The following is a 14,539-nucleotide window of genomic DNA, read 5'->3' on the forward strand; positions in this document are numbered from 1 at the left end:
AAAATTAGTTTTAATAATAAATTGAAAAATCACTTCTTAGAAAGCCTTTATATTGATTCCAAGCAAGCGCTTTGATATTGGTTTGATCTATCCAATCTCTATGAGTTTGCTTTATTTGTTTGCTCAACTTCTTCTATTCATTCTTTTTTACAAAATTACACACCACACCACGCTTATGTTTTATGTTTGAAAAACTCTCAATGCCTATGTCTCATCGATAATTTATGAAAAAAATAAGGTCATCTGCTAATATTTCTTGTGTTTGTATTTAAAAGGATATTATTTTGATTTTTAAAATAAGGCATTTTGAGTTTGGAATTTAAGATTTACATTAAAAATTAGATTAGACTTTTACCTTTTCTATATTACACTGATAGATTCTTAATCTGCTTTTCTTTTTTCAACCAAGCAAAAATACTTCAAAGTTTACATACCCATTTAATTTGTTGGTTGAACAATAATTGATTCTTGTTGTTGTTGGCTTTTAATGCAGCTCATGGGTCATCAACTTTCTTTTAATTAAGTTCCTTTCCTCTTTTATACTCCTAAAAATAGGAGATAATGGGAAATTTTCTATCCAGATGTCTATCCAAATCAAGCCTTCTTTTGGAAGATTCATTCATTCACATCTACTTGAGGCCAATAAGACAAAGACATCCCTTAAATTTGAGTGCATCCATCCATCACCCTTTTACAAATATCCACCCATTTATTATAAACATGATTTTTCACCACACCAAGCCTAGAAGGCAATTTGTATTCTAATGAATTTATGCACTCATCAAATTTTATTCATCAAATCAAATGATGTGACAATATTATATATCTTATTTGTTCAATAACATATAAAATACCGATACATGAACATATAAAATACCGATGCCTGTATCGACATATTATTTGATGAAAAAGTTTAAAGGCTCTAGCATTATTGTGTGTGAAAAACTTGTTTGTGCGGTGTTGATCTTTGAAAATAAAGTTAGCCCTCCTTCTTCCAACCTATATTATTATACACTTGATCACACTTTGTAACTTGGTATGGTCTGAAATTTTATTTTATGTTATCAAGAGTATCAACTTGATTAACTACTGACCATATATATATGCAAAGAAAAAAACAACATGAAATGTAGAAAATGAAAATTCTTTTCTGCATGTCGAGTTCCTCAATAACTTCCTAACAAAATGACAGCAGTATATTGTCCCTGGACTAAACTGTTTAGTCCTATGTTGTTAATGCTCGCAGACCATTTGGGAGCCTGAGCTAATTCGTCTGTATTTCTCTTACTCATACATCCTTGGTTACAAACTTGCAGTACAGAATCAATTGCAGACTAGCTCAAAATGAAATATAGTATACACATTCAACATCAGGCAAAAACTAGCTGAAATTTGCATGGCGGCCATGGGTAGTCACTGAGTCGCAGTTTGATCAAAAGCGGTATGAACTATCAGGCCCATACCTGCTCCTCATATTGTAATTATCAAACTTCGGATTTTCATAACCCGCTGCCTTCATCTCTACATGTTTTGGTTCTGTCCCAACTGCTCCAAAAACTACCTCTCCACTCTTCTCTCGCTGGCGATGCCTTGTTCTTTCTTTCTGGCTCTTAGACCTGCTATAAGGAGGAACCTCACCAGATCCATAGAATTCGGCAGAATCCTGACGTTTTGAAGACCGGTGCTTGCTTGACAAAGAGGGATCTTTAAAACTAGTTGACTTCATCTTTGGAGGCTTCATTTCTGAATATTTATCACTTGCATTGGGAGGATGGGCCTGCCGGGTTTCAGAGAGAGGAGCAGGGGTGCTTTGCCTCTGAACTAATGGGGTCTCAGCCCCGTCTTCAGGCATCCTGAGAGAATCTTTTAATGGTGTGAGGCCTCTCTGGGAGCCATCAGGCCTGAAACGAGAGGGAATGAACTGAAGTAAAATTCCAGCCACCGCTTCAAATCCAAGCTTGGATAGGTCAATGATAAGCTGTCCAAAAGATGGCCATCCTGGTTCCTCTTTCATGCTATCCACAATTGGAGTGAATTTCTCATTGCTTGGATGTTCTTTAATTTCACTCTCGGAAGCTCGCTGCTACACCAGTAATTAATGTAGTAGATTAAGCGAACAAGCAAAGCATAACATAAAATTTACTAAAAATGCAAAACATGCACAGCCCCATTGGCATGCAAAAAGAAAAGGAGAAAAAAAAAAGATAGATAGATAGATTGACATTTAAGAGACCAAACAAACACAGGTTTTGAGAATACAAAAACCACAGAAGGGGCAGCAGTGCAGCCCATATAAAATTTACTTTCAATGACAGGAAGCTGCTTCAGAGAATAGTGACTACTGAAACATGCACAAGCAGTAAATGAAAAAAATTAAGGGAGGAAATAAAATATACTAAATACCATTTTATACTTGGAAGGCATTTGTTAGCTGAGATGGGAGGAAATGAATCAAATTTTGGTAAATGTTTATGAATGGAACAAGGGCAACCATTTAAATTTTCTATTTTCTGCACTAATAGATCATGAGTAAGAGGTATACCATTCTCGAGAAGAAAGAAGGTCCAAATCCCTGTTTAAGCATGCATGTAGCATACCCTACCAAGACAGCACCAACAACCATAAGGACATCTGCCAAAACACCCACAAATGCCAGTCAGAAAGGAGGAGTGCATTCTGAAGTAGAATTCAAAGCCTTCATCATGGTGAAACAACATATATGCCATATATTTTAATGCAGTATACAAGGATTATCCTGAGCTTACTAAAAATCCTTGACGAGAAGGTTAATTTGTTAAACAAATTAGGCAATTGAGTGGTTATTGTGAAACCCAATGTAATTGTTAAAGCAGGTGAAGACAGAACAAATCATAAACAAAATTATGTATCATTTATAGAGACTGGACATGCCACGCATATCTTGTGCGGAATGCAGAATGTTGAACAGAATCATATTCTTTACACTGGAAAGTTTCCCAGTGGAAACACATTACAGTGGCCTCAATTAGGTTTCCCAATTAGTGCTGTCTTCTTAAATCTGTATTCAACATCTAAATGTGTTTTACATAATGTAAAAATCGGAATAAAGACACTCAAAGCACATCAATGTCTATTTAAGGTTAAGTTACACAGATGAATAAAAAAAATGATATTCTGAACAACATTGTGAATTTTATAATCATGGAATTTGCCGAATTGTGGTTTTAAGTGAAGGGCCAGGGAAAAGAAAGTCAAGACCAGCATGCAAACATATGCGTTCCTACTCCATAGGCACACCAATTACAAAAATTGATATCATGAAATTCAATCTTCCAACTTGGTTTCTCTATGTCAGATTTCCTTGTTCCCCATATTATGACTAATTGGCATTGTAGTGTAATCAAAAGAGGACTGGAAATGCTTCTGAACATGAGAATATGCATCATCAAAAAAGCAAACGAAATACGATAGGGATTAAAGAATCCAGAATGCAGCATAAAGGAGAAATAAAAAATATAAGCCCTCAAAATCTGGTTCAGCTACCCAGTAGGGGTGGACATTTAACCGATGAAACCGACCAAACCAAACCATTGGGGGGGGGGAGTTTGGTTCATTTTTTACACACAAAAAAGGTTAATCAGTTCATAAACCGAACCAAATGAACTTTCAATTTTATGAGCTTTCAATTGTCACAATTGACACCCCCATCTATCACAAGAATTCAACAAAATGAACTTTCAATTTTGTCTCCAAGAGTGAGATGGCTGCAATTTTTCTGATGCCCCCATTTATCAGTTAATGATCATAAAACTACATATGAGCTGATCAGGCCAGCTTAGGGTCTTCCAGACATTCCGCTTCTTAATGATAAGAACTTTAAAGTTTGACTATGAAACCCTGATTTATGTTTGGATCTTCCAGGACATAGACCTTCTATTTGAACATCTTGATTCAACATCTCTCATCCACAATATTAAATCAAATAAAACACAAAGATAATCCTTTTGTCAGAAAAGCTAACTGATACAAATCTATATGCATATTCTTCATAAAGTAGAACATGTGAAATCATACTTGCATAAACTACAAGGAGAATCAACTGTACACAATATATGCAAATGCAAGAGATTGTACATATGTACATCAGTACATGAAGATCAGTGAGTATGCCTGACTACACACATGCATGGTGAAGCTATTTCCATAACAGGCACAACATACATTTTTTATACCATTAACCATCCAAATTATGCTTAATTAATGAATATAGAAGGTAAGGGATATGGGATCAAACCTGTGGTAGAAATTGAACTGTACTGATAATCACAATCCTCCTGGTTGAGAGAGATCTGCCGAAGAGCAGCATTTCCTCTATCAACAACTAGCAAGGAACAAGTAGACTGAACATATACCACATCAAAATCGTTTGAGAACATTGCATCTTCACTGGGCCCATCCCTGTAGCCTGCAATATTTGATTTCCCACCAGCAATGGTTGTCACACCTGCAAAAGGTTTGTATTGGAATTTTAGCAATATAATTTATATCAAATCCACTCTTAAGCTCTTTAAGGGAATTGGTAATTGAGGTTTTCAACCAAAATAAATCTCCAAAAATTCCAAATCTCTGAAAATTTTAACAGTCTACGTTCCTATGTACAAGTTACATTTCTATATTCAAGTTTTGCTAATTCATAAACAATTAAATACATATATAAAGAAATTCGATATGGTTCCTTCTATTTAGTTTTACTTGTTACCAGCAAACATAGGTATAAGCTTCTAAGCAACTATAAAAGTAACATGAACTACATGTACCAGCATCTCCAATCTTTCTTATGGCGTGATTCAAGGTATCAGCAACATACACATTCCCTTTATCATCCATGGTTACACCTTTGGGATGATTGAAACGAGCATCACTCGGTTTTCCATCCACATGTCCTGTGTAACCCTGAAATGACCCAGCAACCAATCTTCCCCTACTATCTGCAGCAATTAAAGAATAAAAGTAAAAATAAAAATCAAGGAACATGTATATGAAAAAAAAATCATAATACTAAGTAACAAGACCATATTAAATTCCACAATCAAATAAACCTCCATCAATATGAAAACCAGCAAAAGTAAGAGAAAATCAAATAAAACAAGCCAAAACGATTTGTATATCCCAGACAACATTAAAACTATGGTGTTGGTCCTTTTCCCACTTCCAATATTTCTTCCAAGAATGGAAACTAGACATCACTTATGAATATAACACAATTCTGAACACAAAACTTTCCTGTAAGAAATTATGAGCACAAAATTAATTGAAATACAAAACTTTCAAATGGTAAAGAGAGTTAAAAATACTAAGATCAAGTTAAGGAGAGGACAGGAACAGTCTCAAAGAAGCTAAAACGGTGTAAGTAAATACTGTTGCATACATTGGGACAACGGCGGAGTAATCCGAACAATGTTGCTGTTAATGGAGTCCACGGCAAAGAGTTCACCATCCTCTGAGATGCGGATTTTGTAAGGAATAACTCCGATGTCGTTTCCTTCCACAACTGTCTCAACTAAGTACCCATTCTCAAATTGAAGAACATTCCCATCTGCAATAAAATAAACCACATGCTACTTATAGAGTTTAATTATGCTGAATAAAGCATAAATTTGTGAAAAAAGAACCATATACACTGAAATAGTCACTTCAACTTACCTGACTGGGAAGTTTTGGAGGATGCCCTGGTCCACTTGAGAAGAGAAGACAAGTGTTTTACCAATGGAGCTGAGCAAACACATAAAATAATAAGAAGCTAAAATACCCATTATGTAAACAGATCACAAGAACCAACATATTATCATTACCAAATGAAAGAGAAAGAGGGCCATTTGGGTATATCAGAATAAACAGAACAAATTTTAAGTAGAACAAAGAAAATGAAGAAGAGCTGAGTATCGAATGATCAATAAAAAGCTATATTTTCAAAGTGGTTATAACATGAAGAAATCTTTCGAGTAAAATAAGAGAAGCAATTGAAGAAACAAAGCATACCCGTTACCCAGTAACCAAACAGATCAAATTCAGAATCCAAATCATTAGAGAAAGAGATAGAAGCTGGTGATCAACAGTTACCTGCAGGAGCAGCATGAGCTTGGAATTGGATGGTGTAAGTGATGGCAAGTGTTAAGAGGGTGAGAAAGAAAAGAGAATTTCTCATTGCAGTGAGTTTAAACAACCCAGTGGCAATAGAGGGTGAGAGATGAGTAGCCCAGTAGGTTGGTTAAAATTTCAAGTACAAGACTGTAGGTCTATGACTCTATGAGAAAATCATGAGTTTGAGGTGCAGAGAAACTGCATTTTGTTTTTTGGTAGCAAGTACCAACTGGGTTACTGCCGGGGCTTTGTTTTTGCTCAGTACTTGGGAGTTGGAAGCTTGATTTTGTTTCGGGGAGTGATGACAGACGGTGCGTAGCGTACTAGTGCGTACCATACGCCTTGCTTTCTTTTCTTTCACTCTTTTTTTTATCTTTTCTATTCTACCTTTTTCTTTTTTTTTTCTTTTTTCTTTTCCCACAAAGTGAGTTTTTCTAGGGACAAAGGGATTAGTGGGACAATTATCTTCTACTTTTAGTGAGAAATTATTAGGCAGATCCTTTCTATTGCAATGTAGAGAAATTATTATATGATAAGTGTTGTATACACATGTGGTAGAGAAGAGTTTTTTTCTCACAATTACTAATCATGTGACTAATATGCAAGAATCTAACTGTAAGAGTGATCTTGAATACTTTCGTTATGAGCTTTTTATTTTGTAACTCAAAATGAATAGTTTGAAATTTTAGCTTGAGCCATATGAGGGTGCATTTTAATACATACGAGGGTATATCTTAAGGTATCTAAGGATGGATCTTAACGCATCCAAAGGTGCTCTTTGAGACATCTGAGTGTGTAAGGACACTTTTAAGACATTCTAAGACGCACTTTAAATCAAAATAAATTCAATTGATCGCAATGCTACTAAAATTATAAAAAAATAAATAAGTATATACTTGTGCCAAAATTAGGTTGCTCTGATTGACACTAATTAACTTATTTAATATATTTTTGTTAACGAGTTATGACATATACAGGTTCACATCAAGTGATAGTCAATCTAAATTCATTAATGCCGTGTCAATTTTGAATCATGTTAGAAGTTGCCACTCCTAAAAAACATTTGTTGAAGTCGAATAAATGTATGTGGGATAATTACATACGGTCTAATCATATTCATCTCCATAATGCTAGAGCTTTTTCTCTCATATCTCTTATGTCTCTTCTAACATTTGAGTATTCCTCCATTCACTTTTACAAGTTTTCAACGTTTTTAGTTTGATATGAGAGATAGGAAATCGAATATAAAACATTTCTAAAATTGTGAAGAGAAGACTACAAATTGATTGGTAACTTTTTTCATGGCTTGCTCAAAGAGATGGTTTTAAAGGAATCGTGTTGGGCTTGGTGCAAGAATAAGAAAAATATAAATGTATGGAAGTATGGAACCATAGTGATTTAACTATTACTTCAACAAACAGATTGTTGGTTTTATGGACGACTATCCACCGCTAAATAATGGGAGGAATTCATCCATTATTGCACCAAAAAAATTGTTACCATACTCATCCACCATTATCGATAATTATAGAGTAAATAAATCACATTATAGATTGTGCACGGTAGTTTGGGGTTTTCACATGGTAAACATTTTTAGTTTTAAACATTTGAGAAAAGTTTATAAGTGCTAGTTTAGGAAAAAAATTTAAAAGAATAAAAATCTGAACGTCACAAACATGACCAAGTTACCAATATTGAAATGTCGCCCCATCAGATCAAAAAAAAAAAAAAAAGGGTCGCCCATCCACTTGGAGTCAATGTCAAACTTCAAACCCAAGTGTCTTATCCACGTATACATATCCTGCCAGGTGTCGAACACTGATTCGCTTTGACCTCGTGGCTACCAAGTCCAACATTCACACCTACGCCCTTTATTTGTAACGCCGAAGCCTTGAAGCAATTTTCTCATTTTGAGTTTTCATCGAGATCCAACAGCTCTCTCAGATCGATTTTCTCCCACCAGAGAAAACCCAGTTCTAGGGTTTGGAGCTCCCAAGTTTGAGTTTGTACGGTTAGTTTCTCAACCCGATTCCGATCTATCGTTCTCTTTGATTTCGTTTCTGGATTCTCAGATCTGCTAAAAATTGGCCCCGATTTCGATTGCTATGATGTATATATGTATTTTTATCTGTGTTTATATCCGTATGTATGCATGCATGTGCTATGTGATTGATTGGAATCATATATGTGCGTGCATGTGTTTATGTTTTTCAATTGCATAAGAAGCTGGATCCAAATGGTCTAAGAAAATTGGGCATATTTTCAAACAATTAAATGTTAAGGGTACAAAAATATGCTAACTTGGTGTCAAATCGTCTGGATTAGGTTGACGAAGCAAGATGGGAGGTGGGTTTCGAGTGCTTCATTTGGTCAGGCCTTTTCTTTCGTTTTTGCCCGAAGTTCAGAGCGCTGACAGGAAAGTCCCATTTAGAGAGAAGGTCATATACACCGTTATCTCGCTTTTCATTTTCTTGGTTTGCAGCCAGCTCCCCCTTTATGGCATACATTCCACCACGGGGGCAGATCCCTTCTATTGGATGCGTGTTATTCTCGCTTCCAATCGTGGGACTGTCATGGAGCTTGGGATCACCCCAATTGTCACATCTGGGCTGGTGATGCAACTCCTTGCTGGGTCTAAGATTATTGAAGTGGACAACAATGTGCGCGAGGATCGTGCCCTCTTGTAAGTATATTCTTAGGCCATCAAATGTTATATGTGTCAATCAGTATTAATATGGTATTATGGTTGCATGCATAACCCTTGGTGAGACATGCAGCCAAAAGTGTTTTCAGAAAAAATTTCATAAAACATGATTAGAATATGTTATCAATTTTCGGTTCAGAAATTATAATACTATATTTTCTACTGTTTTTTAAAAACTGTGTTTGAAAACAGTTTTGGAAATTAAGCCAAGCAGGCCCTTCTAATGTTAGCTTCACACATGAGATTTTATCTAATAAACATCACATTGATGAAAAATGTTTTTGCACAGTATCTTAGAACTTATTTTAGTTGAAAATGAACAAGACTAGATTGAGATTGCTTGACTTTATTTACTTTAAGCTCTGTTTTATAGTTTAGTTTCTCCAATGCATGTGCTCAATTACACATTCTTTGTAAAGCGGCATACTCTAGTAAATTATACATATGAATTGTGATTGCTCGTCTCCAGTATACTCATTTTTCTTGGAAATTTCTGTTGAGGTTTCAGTGTGCTCTAAGGTGGTTTTAATTTTTAGTATTCTCTTTTAGTTGCTTGCTATCAGCGTGTGTTGTTTGTATTCCAGATGATGATTTCTGTTTTTATTCCCAGAAATGGAGCACAAAAGTTATTGGGCATCCTGATAGCTATTGGTGAGGCAGTTGCATATGTTCTCTCAGGCATGTATGGTAGTGTTGGCCAACTTGGAGTTGGAAATGCTATTCTTATTATCATCCAGCTCTGCTTTGCCGGTATCATCGTGATATGTTTGGATGAACTTCTTCAGAAGGGATATGGTCTAGGCTCTGGAATTTCTCTTTTCATAGCAACCAATATCTGGTGAGCTTTGCAATCCTCTCTTCCAACTTCTGCTTTTTGATGCCCAGCGTTGGGATTTGTTGCATAAAGAGTCATGAGTTCAGTGTCTTCATTCCTTTCTGGAATTTCTTCAATATTGTTATTCCAAATTTAGGATACATAAAGAGTTATATCATTCTTTTTCAGTGAAAACATTATCTGGAAAGCATTTAGTCCTACCACTATCAACAGTGGGCGAGGAGCAGAATTTGAAGGTGCTGTTATTGCCCTATTCCATCTGTTGATAACTCGAACGGACAAGGTTCGCGCTCTTCGTGAGGCATTTTACCGGCAGAATCTTCCAAACGTGACGAATCTGCTTGCTACAGTCTTGATCTTCCTAATAGTAATCTACTTCCAAGGGTTCCGTGTGGTTCTGCCTGTGAGATCAAAGAATGCCCGTGGACAGCAGGGTTCCTATCCTATCAAGCTGTTTTATACCTCCAATATGCCCATCATTTTGCAGTCTGCACTTGTGTCCAACCTTTACTTCATCTCCCAGGTACTGGTTTTATGCTTGTATGAGCAGGATGACGTCTCTTTCTTGTACTATAGTAACTGTACCATTTATTGTAACCACTTTTTATTTTTCTGTACAGTTGCTGTACAGGAGGTACAGTGGAAATTTCCTTGTGAATCTTTTGGGTAAGTGGAAGGAGTCTGAATATTCAGGTGGACAATTCATTCCTGTCGGTGGTCTAGCATATTATATCACTGCACCTTCAAGGTAATTTAGAATATTTTTCCCTATTGGAGATATTATGTTCTACTATTCCTGATAAAGCTTGCATTTGTTGTTAAACCTGATGATTATGTGTGTTTCCCTCCTCTATTGTTGCTGATGCCTGCTTCATTGACATGTTGCTATAAAATTTTGCAGCTTAGCTGATATGGCGGCCAATCCTTTCCATGCACTGTTCTATCTTGTGTTTATGTTGACAGCCTGTGCACTTTTCTCTAAAACATGGATTGAAGTTTCTGGATCCTCTGCCAAAGATGTTGCCAAGCAACTCAAGGTATTAAATCCAAATAATTTAATTATTATTCTCCAAAATAGATAAAAAATTGTTTCTTGTTGAGATCTCTTTGTTGCTAACGAGGGGCTTTTACAGTGTTGTGAGCTTTTCTTCATGATATTTCTGGGTTGTGTTGTGTATCAGTTTAGTGTGGCCAGATCAGACCCAACCTTCTCAGTCAATTTATTTTTGAACCTAATATCTTATTTAAATAATAAAAGATACATTTGAAGACTTCTTTCATCAGAGTTTTAAATAAGATAGGCATCACGATTTTTCTACACAGCTAAGGCTCATGTTATTTAATTTCCGTGTGCTAATTTGCAGGAACAACAAATGGTGATGCCTGGTCACCGTGAGTCAAACTTGCAGAAAGAGCTGAACCGCTACATTCCCACAGCTGCAGCATTTGGAGGCATGTGCATCGGTGCACTGACAGTGTTGGCAGATTTCATGGGAGCAATTGGTTCTGGAACAGGGATTCTGCTTGCAGTCACAATCATCTATCAGTACTTCGAGACATTTGAGAAAGAGAGAGCCAGTGAGCTTGGTTTCTTTGGTTTCTAGGCATTTGTTGCCAGTCATGAATGGGTTAGTGATGCCAAGGAGCTCCTTGTCAATTTTGGTGTGCTGAGAGATGTACGTAGGTCCTTTTAACAGCGAAGATCAGGATTTTAGGCTAGTCTCTTATCACTCCTTTCCTGAGAATACAAAGCAATGCAATCCTCTAGACATAGTGTTATATGGTTTTCTTTTTTCTTTAGCATTTCCTTCACGCCCCCATTTCATTGTCAAGTACCATTGGATCTATGTAACACTATGAGGTCTTATGGATCTTTATAATTACTGTTTGAAATCTTTAAGGACACCTTTAAGGAACTGACTAGGCTTTTCTCATGCTCTAGACTTTTCTTTATAATTACTGTTAGAAATTTACTTGTTAGTCTCTTTTAGTTTCTGTTACACAAATTAATTTTGCCTAAAATCCAATGTCATGTTTTCATGATGCTGCCTTTTACAATTTCCTAACATGATAAGAACTAAAAATCTTTTGTCATGTGGTTCGATACTGGGTTTGAATATAGATCTTGAACATGTGCTACTCTGCTGTTATTTGTCACAGGGCTGTTGATTGAGGTGCGAGTATGAAAAGGATAATACTTGACTCCTACCCAATAGATGTGGCTCCTTCATATGTTAATACGTAGATCTCTTTTTTTTTTTTTTTTCTTCTTTTTCTTGTGGTTACATTCATTTGGTCCAAAATAAACTTGGCCATACATGGATAAGATGAACTCGTTTCTAATGCAGGATGTGGATTCATGCTGCATTAGAGAATAATTCTGAACTAGATATTTCTAGGATTCTAAGCTAATACCAATAACTAGGGCTGCCCATCGGTCGGATCGAATCGGTAAATGGCCTTATCGATTCAATAATTCAATTTTGATGCCGATTTTCGAATTGATTTTTTTTGGTATTTTTCAGATTCTTCGATTTTCGGCATTTTTCATTATTAATCACAAAATACAATCAGTCATGCTTATGCCATGCAATTCCAAATCTACACAAGTACACAACAGAAAAACCATTAATCAAAACAAGATTTACCTGCAGTTATAGATCGGCGACTGAGTTAGGTGAGGACTGTGAGGTAGATCGAGAGTTAGAGAGATGAGAGATGGAAGAGTGAAAGTCTGAGAGAGGCAGAGAGAGGGAGCCGCCGACATCTCTGGCTTCGATCCGTCGCCGTGGTTGATCGGATGGAGAATCCGAGCTCACCATCGTGCTCAGGACGTTGAGAGGAAGAAGACTTTGGTGGTGGGAAGCCTCGACGTCGCCAGGAAGGGAAGTCAATGCCGGCGACAATGTCGAATTATGGGTTCGGGTTCTGGGTTTTCGACTGGATTCTGGGCAATCAACGGTCATGCGAAGAGAGAGGAGGGAGAGAGGAAGCTTTTGGGACTGGTCTTGTTGCCATCGACCGCTGGACAAGAGAGTTCTCGTCGGAGAAGGCGATCGGCACAAGGAAAGGGAAGGGAGAGAAGAAGAACAAAAAAATGAAAAGAAAAACTGAGAAAGTAAGGAAGAGAGAGTCACGAGGGGGGGGGGGGATAGGGGTGGGTGGGTGCAAACAAATATAAAGGAAAAAAAAAAGGAAAGAAAAAATTGAAAAAAAGAAAGGAAAGAAAAAAAAATATTGGAGTTTGGGCAATTGGGGTTTCGATTGGGGTTTTGTTTGGGGTTTCAATTAGGGTTTTGTTTGGGGTTTTGTTTAGTTTTTTTTTAATTTATGTAATACATTTCTATATAAATAAATAATTAAAAATATCCTAAACTCTAATATAAACTATAGTATAAAACTATAATACCATAATACTAAACCCTAATATAAGACTATAATACTATATGTTATATGTTATATATGTTACATATATAAATTATAGTATTATAAACTATGTAGTATATACTATCAAATATATAAACTATAGTCTTATAGTATTATAAACTCTATATTATCAAATATATAAACTATAGTCTTATAGTATTATAAATATACTATAAATTATATAAACTATATACTATCAAATATATAAATTATAGTCTTATAGTATTATAAACTATATACTATATTATATACTATTAATTATATAAACTATAGTCTTATAGTATTATAAACTATATACTATCAAACTACAGTAACTACGAAGTACTAATTAGTTTATAACTTTATATATAATTATATATTATATACATAAACAATGTTAGGTATATATAACATTATATATAGAGTATTTAATAAACAATAATAGACTTAGTATATAGAGTTTATTGTTTATAAATTAAAATTGTATGCTTAATTAGGTTTTAAGTTTTAACTTTTAATTATAGTGTATAGGATATTTAATAGAGTTTAGTGTATTTAACTTTTAAGTTTTAAGTTTAGGATATAAGGTAAAGTGTATAGACTATAGAGAATATAATATATAAGGTAAAGTGTCTAAAACTATAAGTTATAACTAAAAGTCTAAAACTATATACTAAGTAGTAATTTTATATATAGGGCATAAGTATAACTAAAATTATATATTAAAATATTATTATATAAGTAGTTTATACTTTATACTATATACTATATAGAGTTATAAATTATATACTATATAAAGTTAATAAAGTTATAAACTATATATTTATATAAACTATATGATATTATAAAGTATATACAATATAAACAATAAACTATAAACTATATAAACTATATACTAAGCATATTAATGTAATAATAATACATATAAATATATATAACCATATACTAACCATATTAAATTATTAATGTAATAATATTACATATAAATATATATATAACTAAATTTCGGTAATTGTTTCGAATTTTTCGATATATATTTCGATTTTTTCGATAATAATCGATTCAGTTGCTTTCGGTCATAATTTTCGGTAATCGGTCGGTTTACCAATTTTTTTCGGTTTTTACCAAAATCAAATCAACTTTTTCGGTAATCTTTTGGTTTCGGATTTTCGATTTTCGGCTTGTTAAAATCGATTTATCAAACTAAAAAATTTCGATCGGTAGTCGATCGGTTCGGTAAATACCAATCCAATGGGCAGCCCTACCAATAACCAATCAATCTTTCCATCATGGTCTAGCAACTTAAAACTGCCATGCACAAAATGCTCAGATTCTGCCATTTCACACCCTTTATAAGACTTGGATTCTCACAAGAGTGGGTGTAGCATCCTTTATTTGTAGTGGATCCTAAACCCACTAAAGTTTGTTTCTCTCCATCAAAAGGGTTGAGTGCCTAATAGGGCCTTTGTATTGTT

At 34.9% G+C, this 14,539-nt stretch overlaps 2 protein-coding genes across 3 annotated transcripts; one reads left to right on the forward strand and one right to left on the reverse strand.

Annotated features, from left to right (window-relative positions):
- Nucleotides 1-974: 974 nt before the first annotated feature.
- Nucleotides 975-6,428, reverse strand: LOC147297891 (NHL domain-containing protein). Of its 2 annotated transcripts, none has more exons than XM_086255417.1 (7): nt 6,100-6,428; nt 5,683-5,751; nt 5,408-5,575; nt 4,797-4,967; nt 4,274-4,483; nt 2,543-2,631; nt 975-2,080 (listed from the first exon to the last, which is right to left on the reverse strand). In XM_086255417.1, exons 1-7 carry the CDS (start codon nt 6,182-6,184, stop codon nt 1,433-1,435), a joined length of 1,440 nt encoding a protein of 479 aa, XP_086111543.1. In that variant the 5' UTR covers nt 6,185-6,428; the 3' UTR covers nt 975-1,432. The 2 variants fall into 2 exon arrangements, with proteins under 2 accessions (XP_086111543.1, XP_086111538.1); XM_086255412.1 differs by having other exon boundaries at nt 975-2,083.
- A 1,581-nt stretch (nt 6,429-8,009) lies between these two features.
- On the forward strand, nt 8,010-11,593 carry LOC147297892 (uncharacterized). The gene is made up of 7 exons (XM_086253547.1): nt 8,010-8,131; nt 8,446-8,803; nt 9,435-9,662; nt 9,828-10,182; nt 10,280-10,407; nt 10,561-10,696; nt 11,024-11,593. Exons 2-7 carry the CDS (start codon nt 8,460-8,462, stop codon nt 11,261-11,263), a joined length of 1,431 nt encoding a protein of 476 aa, XP_086109673.1. The 5' UTR covers nt 8,010-8,131; nt 8,446-8,459; the 3' UTR covers nt 11,264-11,593.
- The last annotated feature ends 2,946 nt before the right edge of the window (nt 11,594-14,539 follow it).

Source organism: Dryas octopetala, chromosome 1 (genome assembly GCF_963921425.1).
Source record: "Dryas octopetala chromosome 1, drDryOcto1.1, whole genome shotgun sequence".
In the NCBI taxonomy this organism is placed as follows: Eukaryota; Viridiplantae; Streptophyta; class Magnoliopsida; order Rosales; family Rosaceae; genus Dryas; species Dryas octopetala.

What these genes read in the sequence shown, in the direction of transcription:
- LOC147297892 (XM_086253547.1), top strand. Translation starts at nt 8,460, where the DNA reads ATGGGAGGTGGGTTTCGAGTGCTTCATTTGGTCAGGCCTTTTCTTTCG. An exon ending in TATATCACTGCACCTTCAAG is followed by an intron (nt 10,408 to 10,560) that starts GTAATTTAGAAT and finishes AAAATTTTGCAG; the next exon opens with CTTAGCTGATATGGCGGCCA. An exon ending in ATGTTGCCAAGCAACTCAAG is followed by an intron (nt 10,697 to 11,023) that starts GTATTAAATCCA and finishes GCTAATTTGCAG; the next exon opens with GAACAACAAATGGTGATGCC.
- LOC147297891 (XM_086255412.1), bottom strand. Translation starts at nt 6,184, where the DNA reads ATGAGAAATTCTCTTTTCTTTCTCACCCTCTTAACACTTGCCATCACT. An exon ending in AAGAAAGATTGGAGATGCTG is followed by an intron (nt 4,484 to 4,796) that starts GTACATGTAGTT and finishes AACCTTTTGCAG; the next exon opens with GTGTGACAACCATTGCTGGT. An exon ending in CAGTTCAATTTCTACCACAG is followed by an intron (nt 2,632 to 4,273) that starts GTTTGATCCCAT and finishes GTGTTTTGGCAG; the next exon opens with ATGTCCTTATGGTTGTTGGT.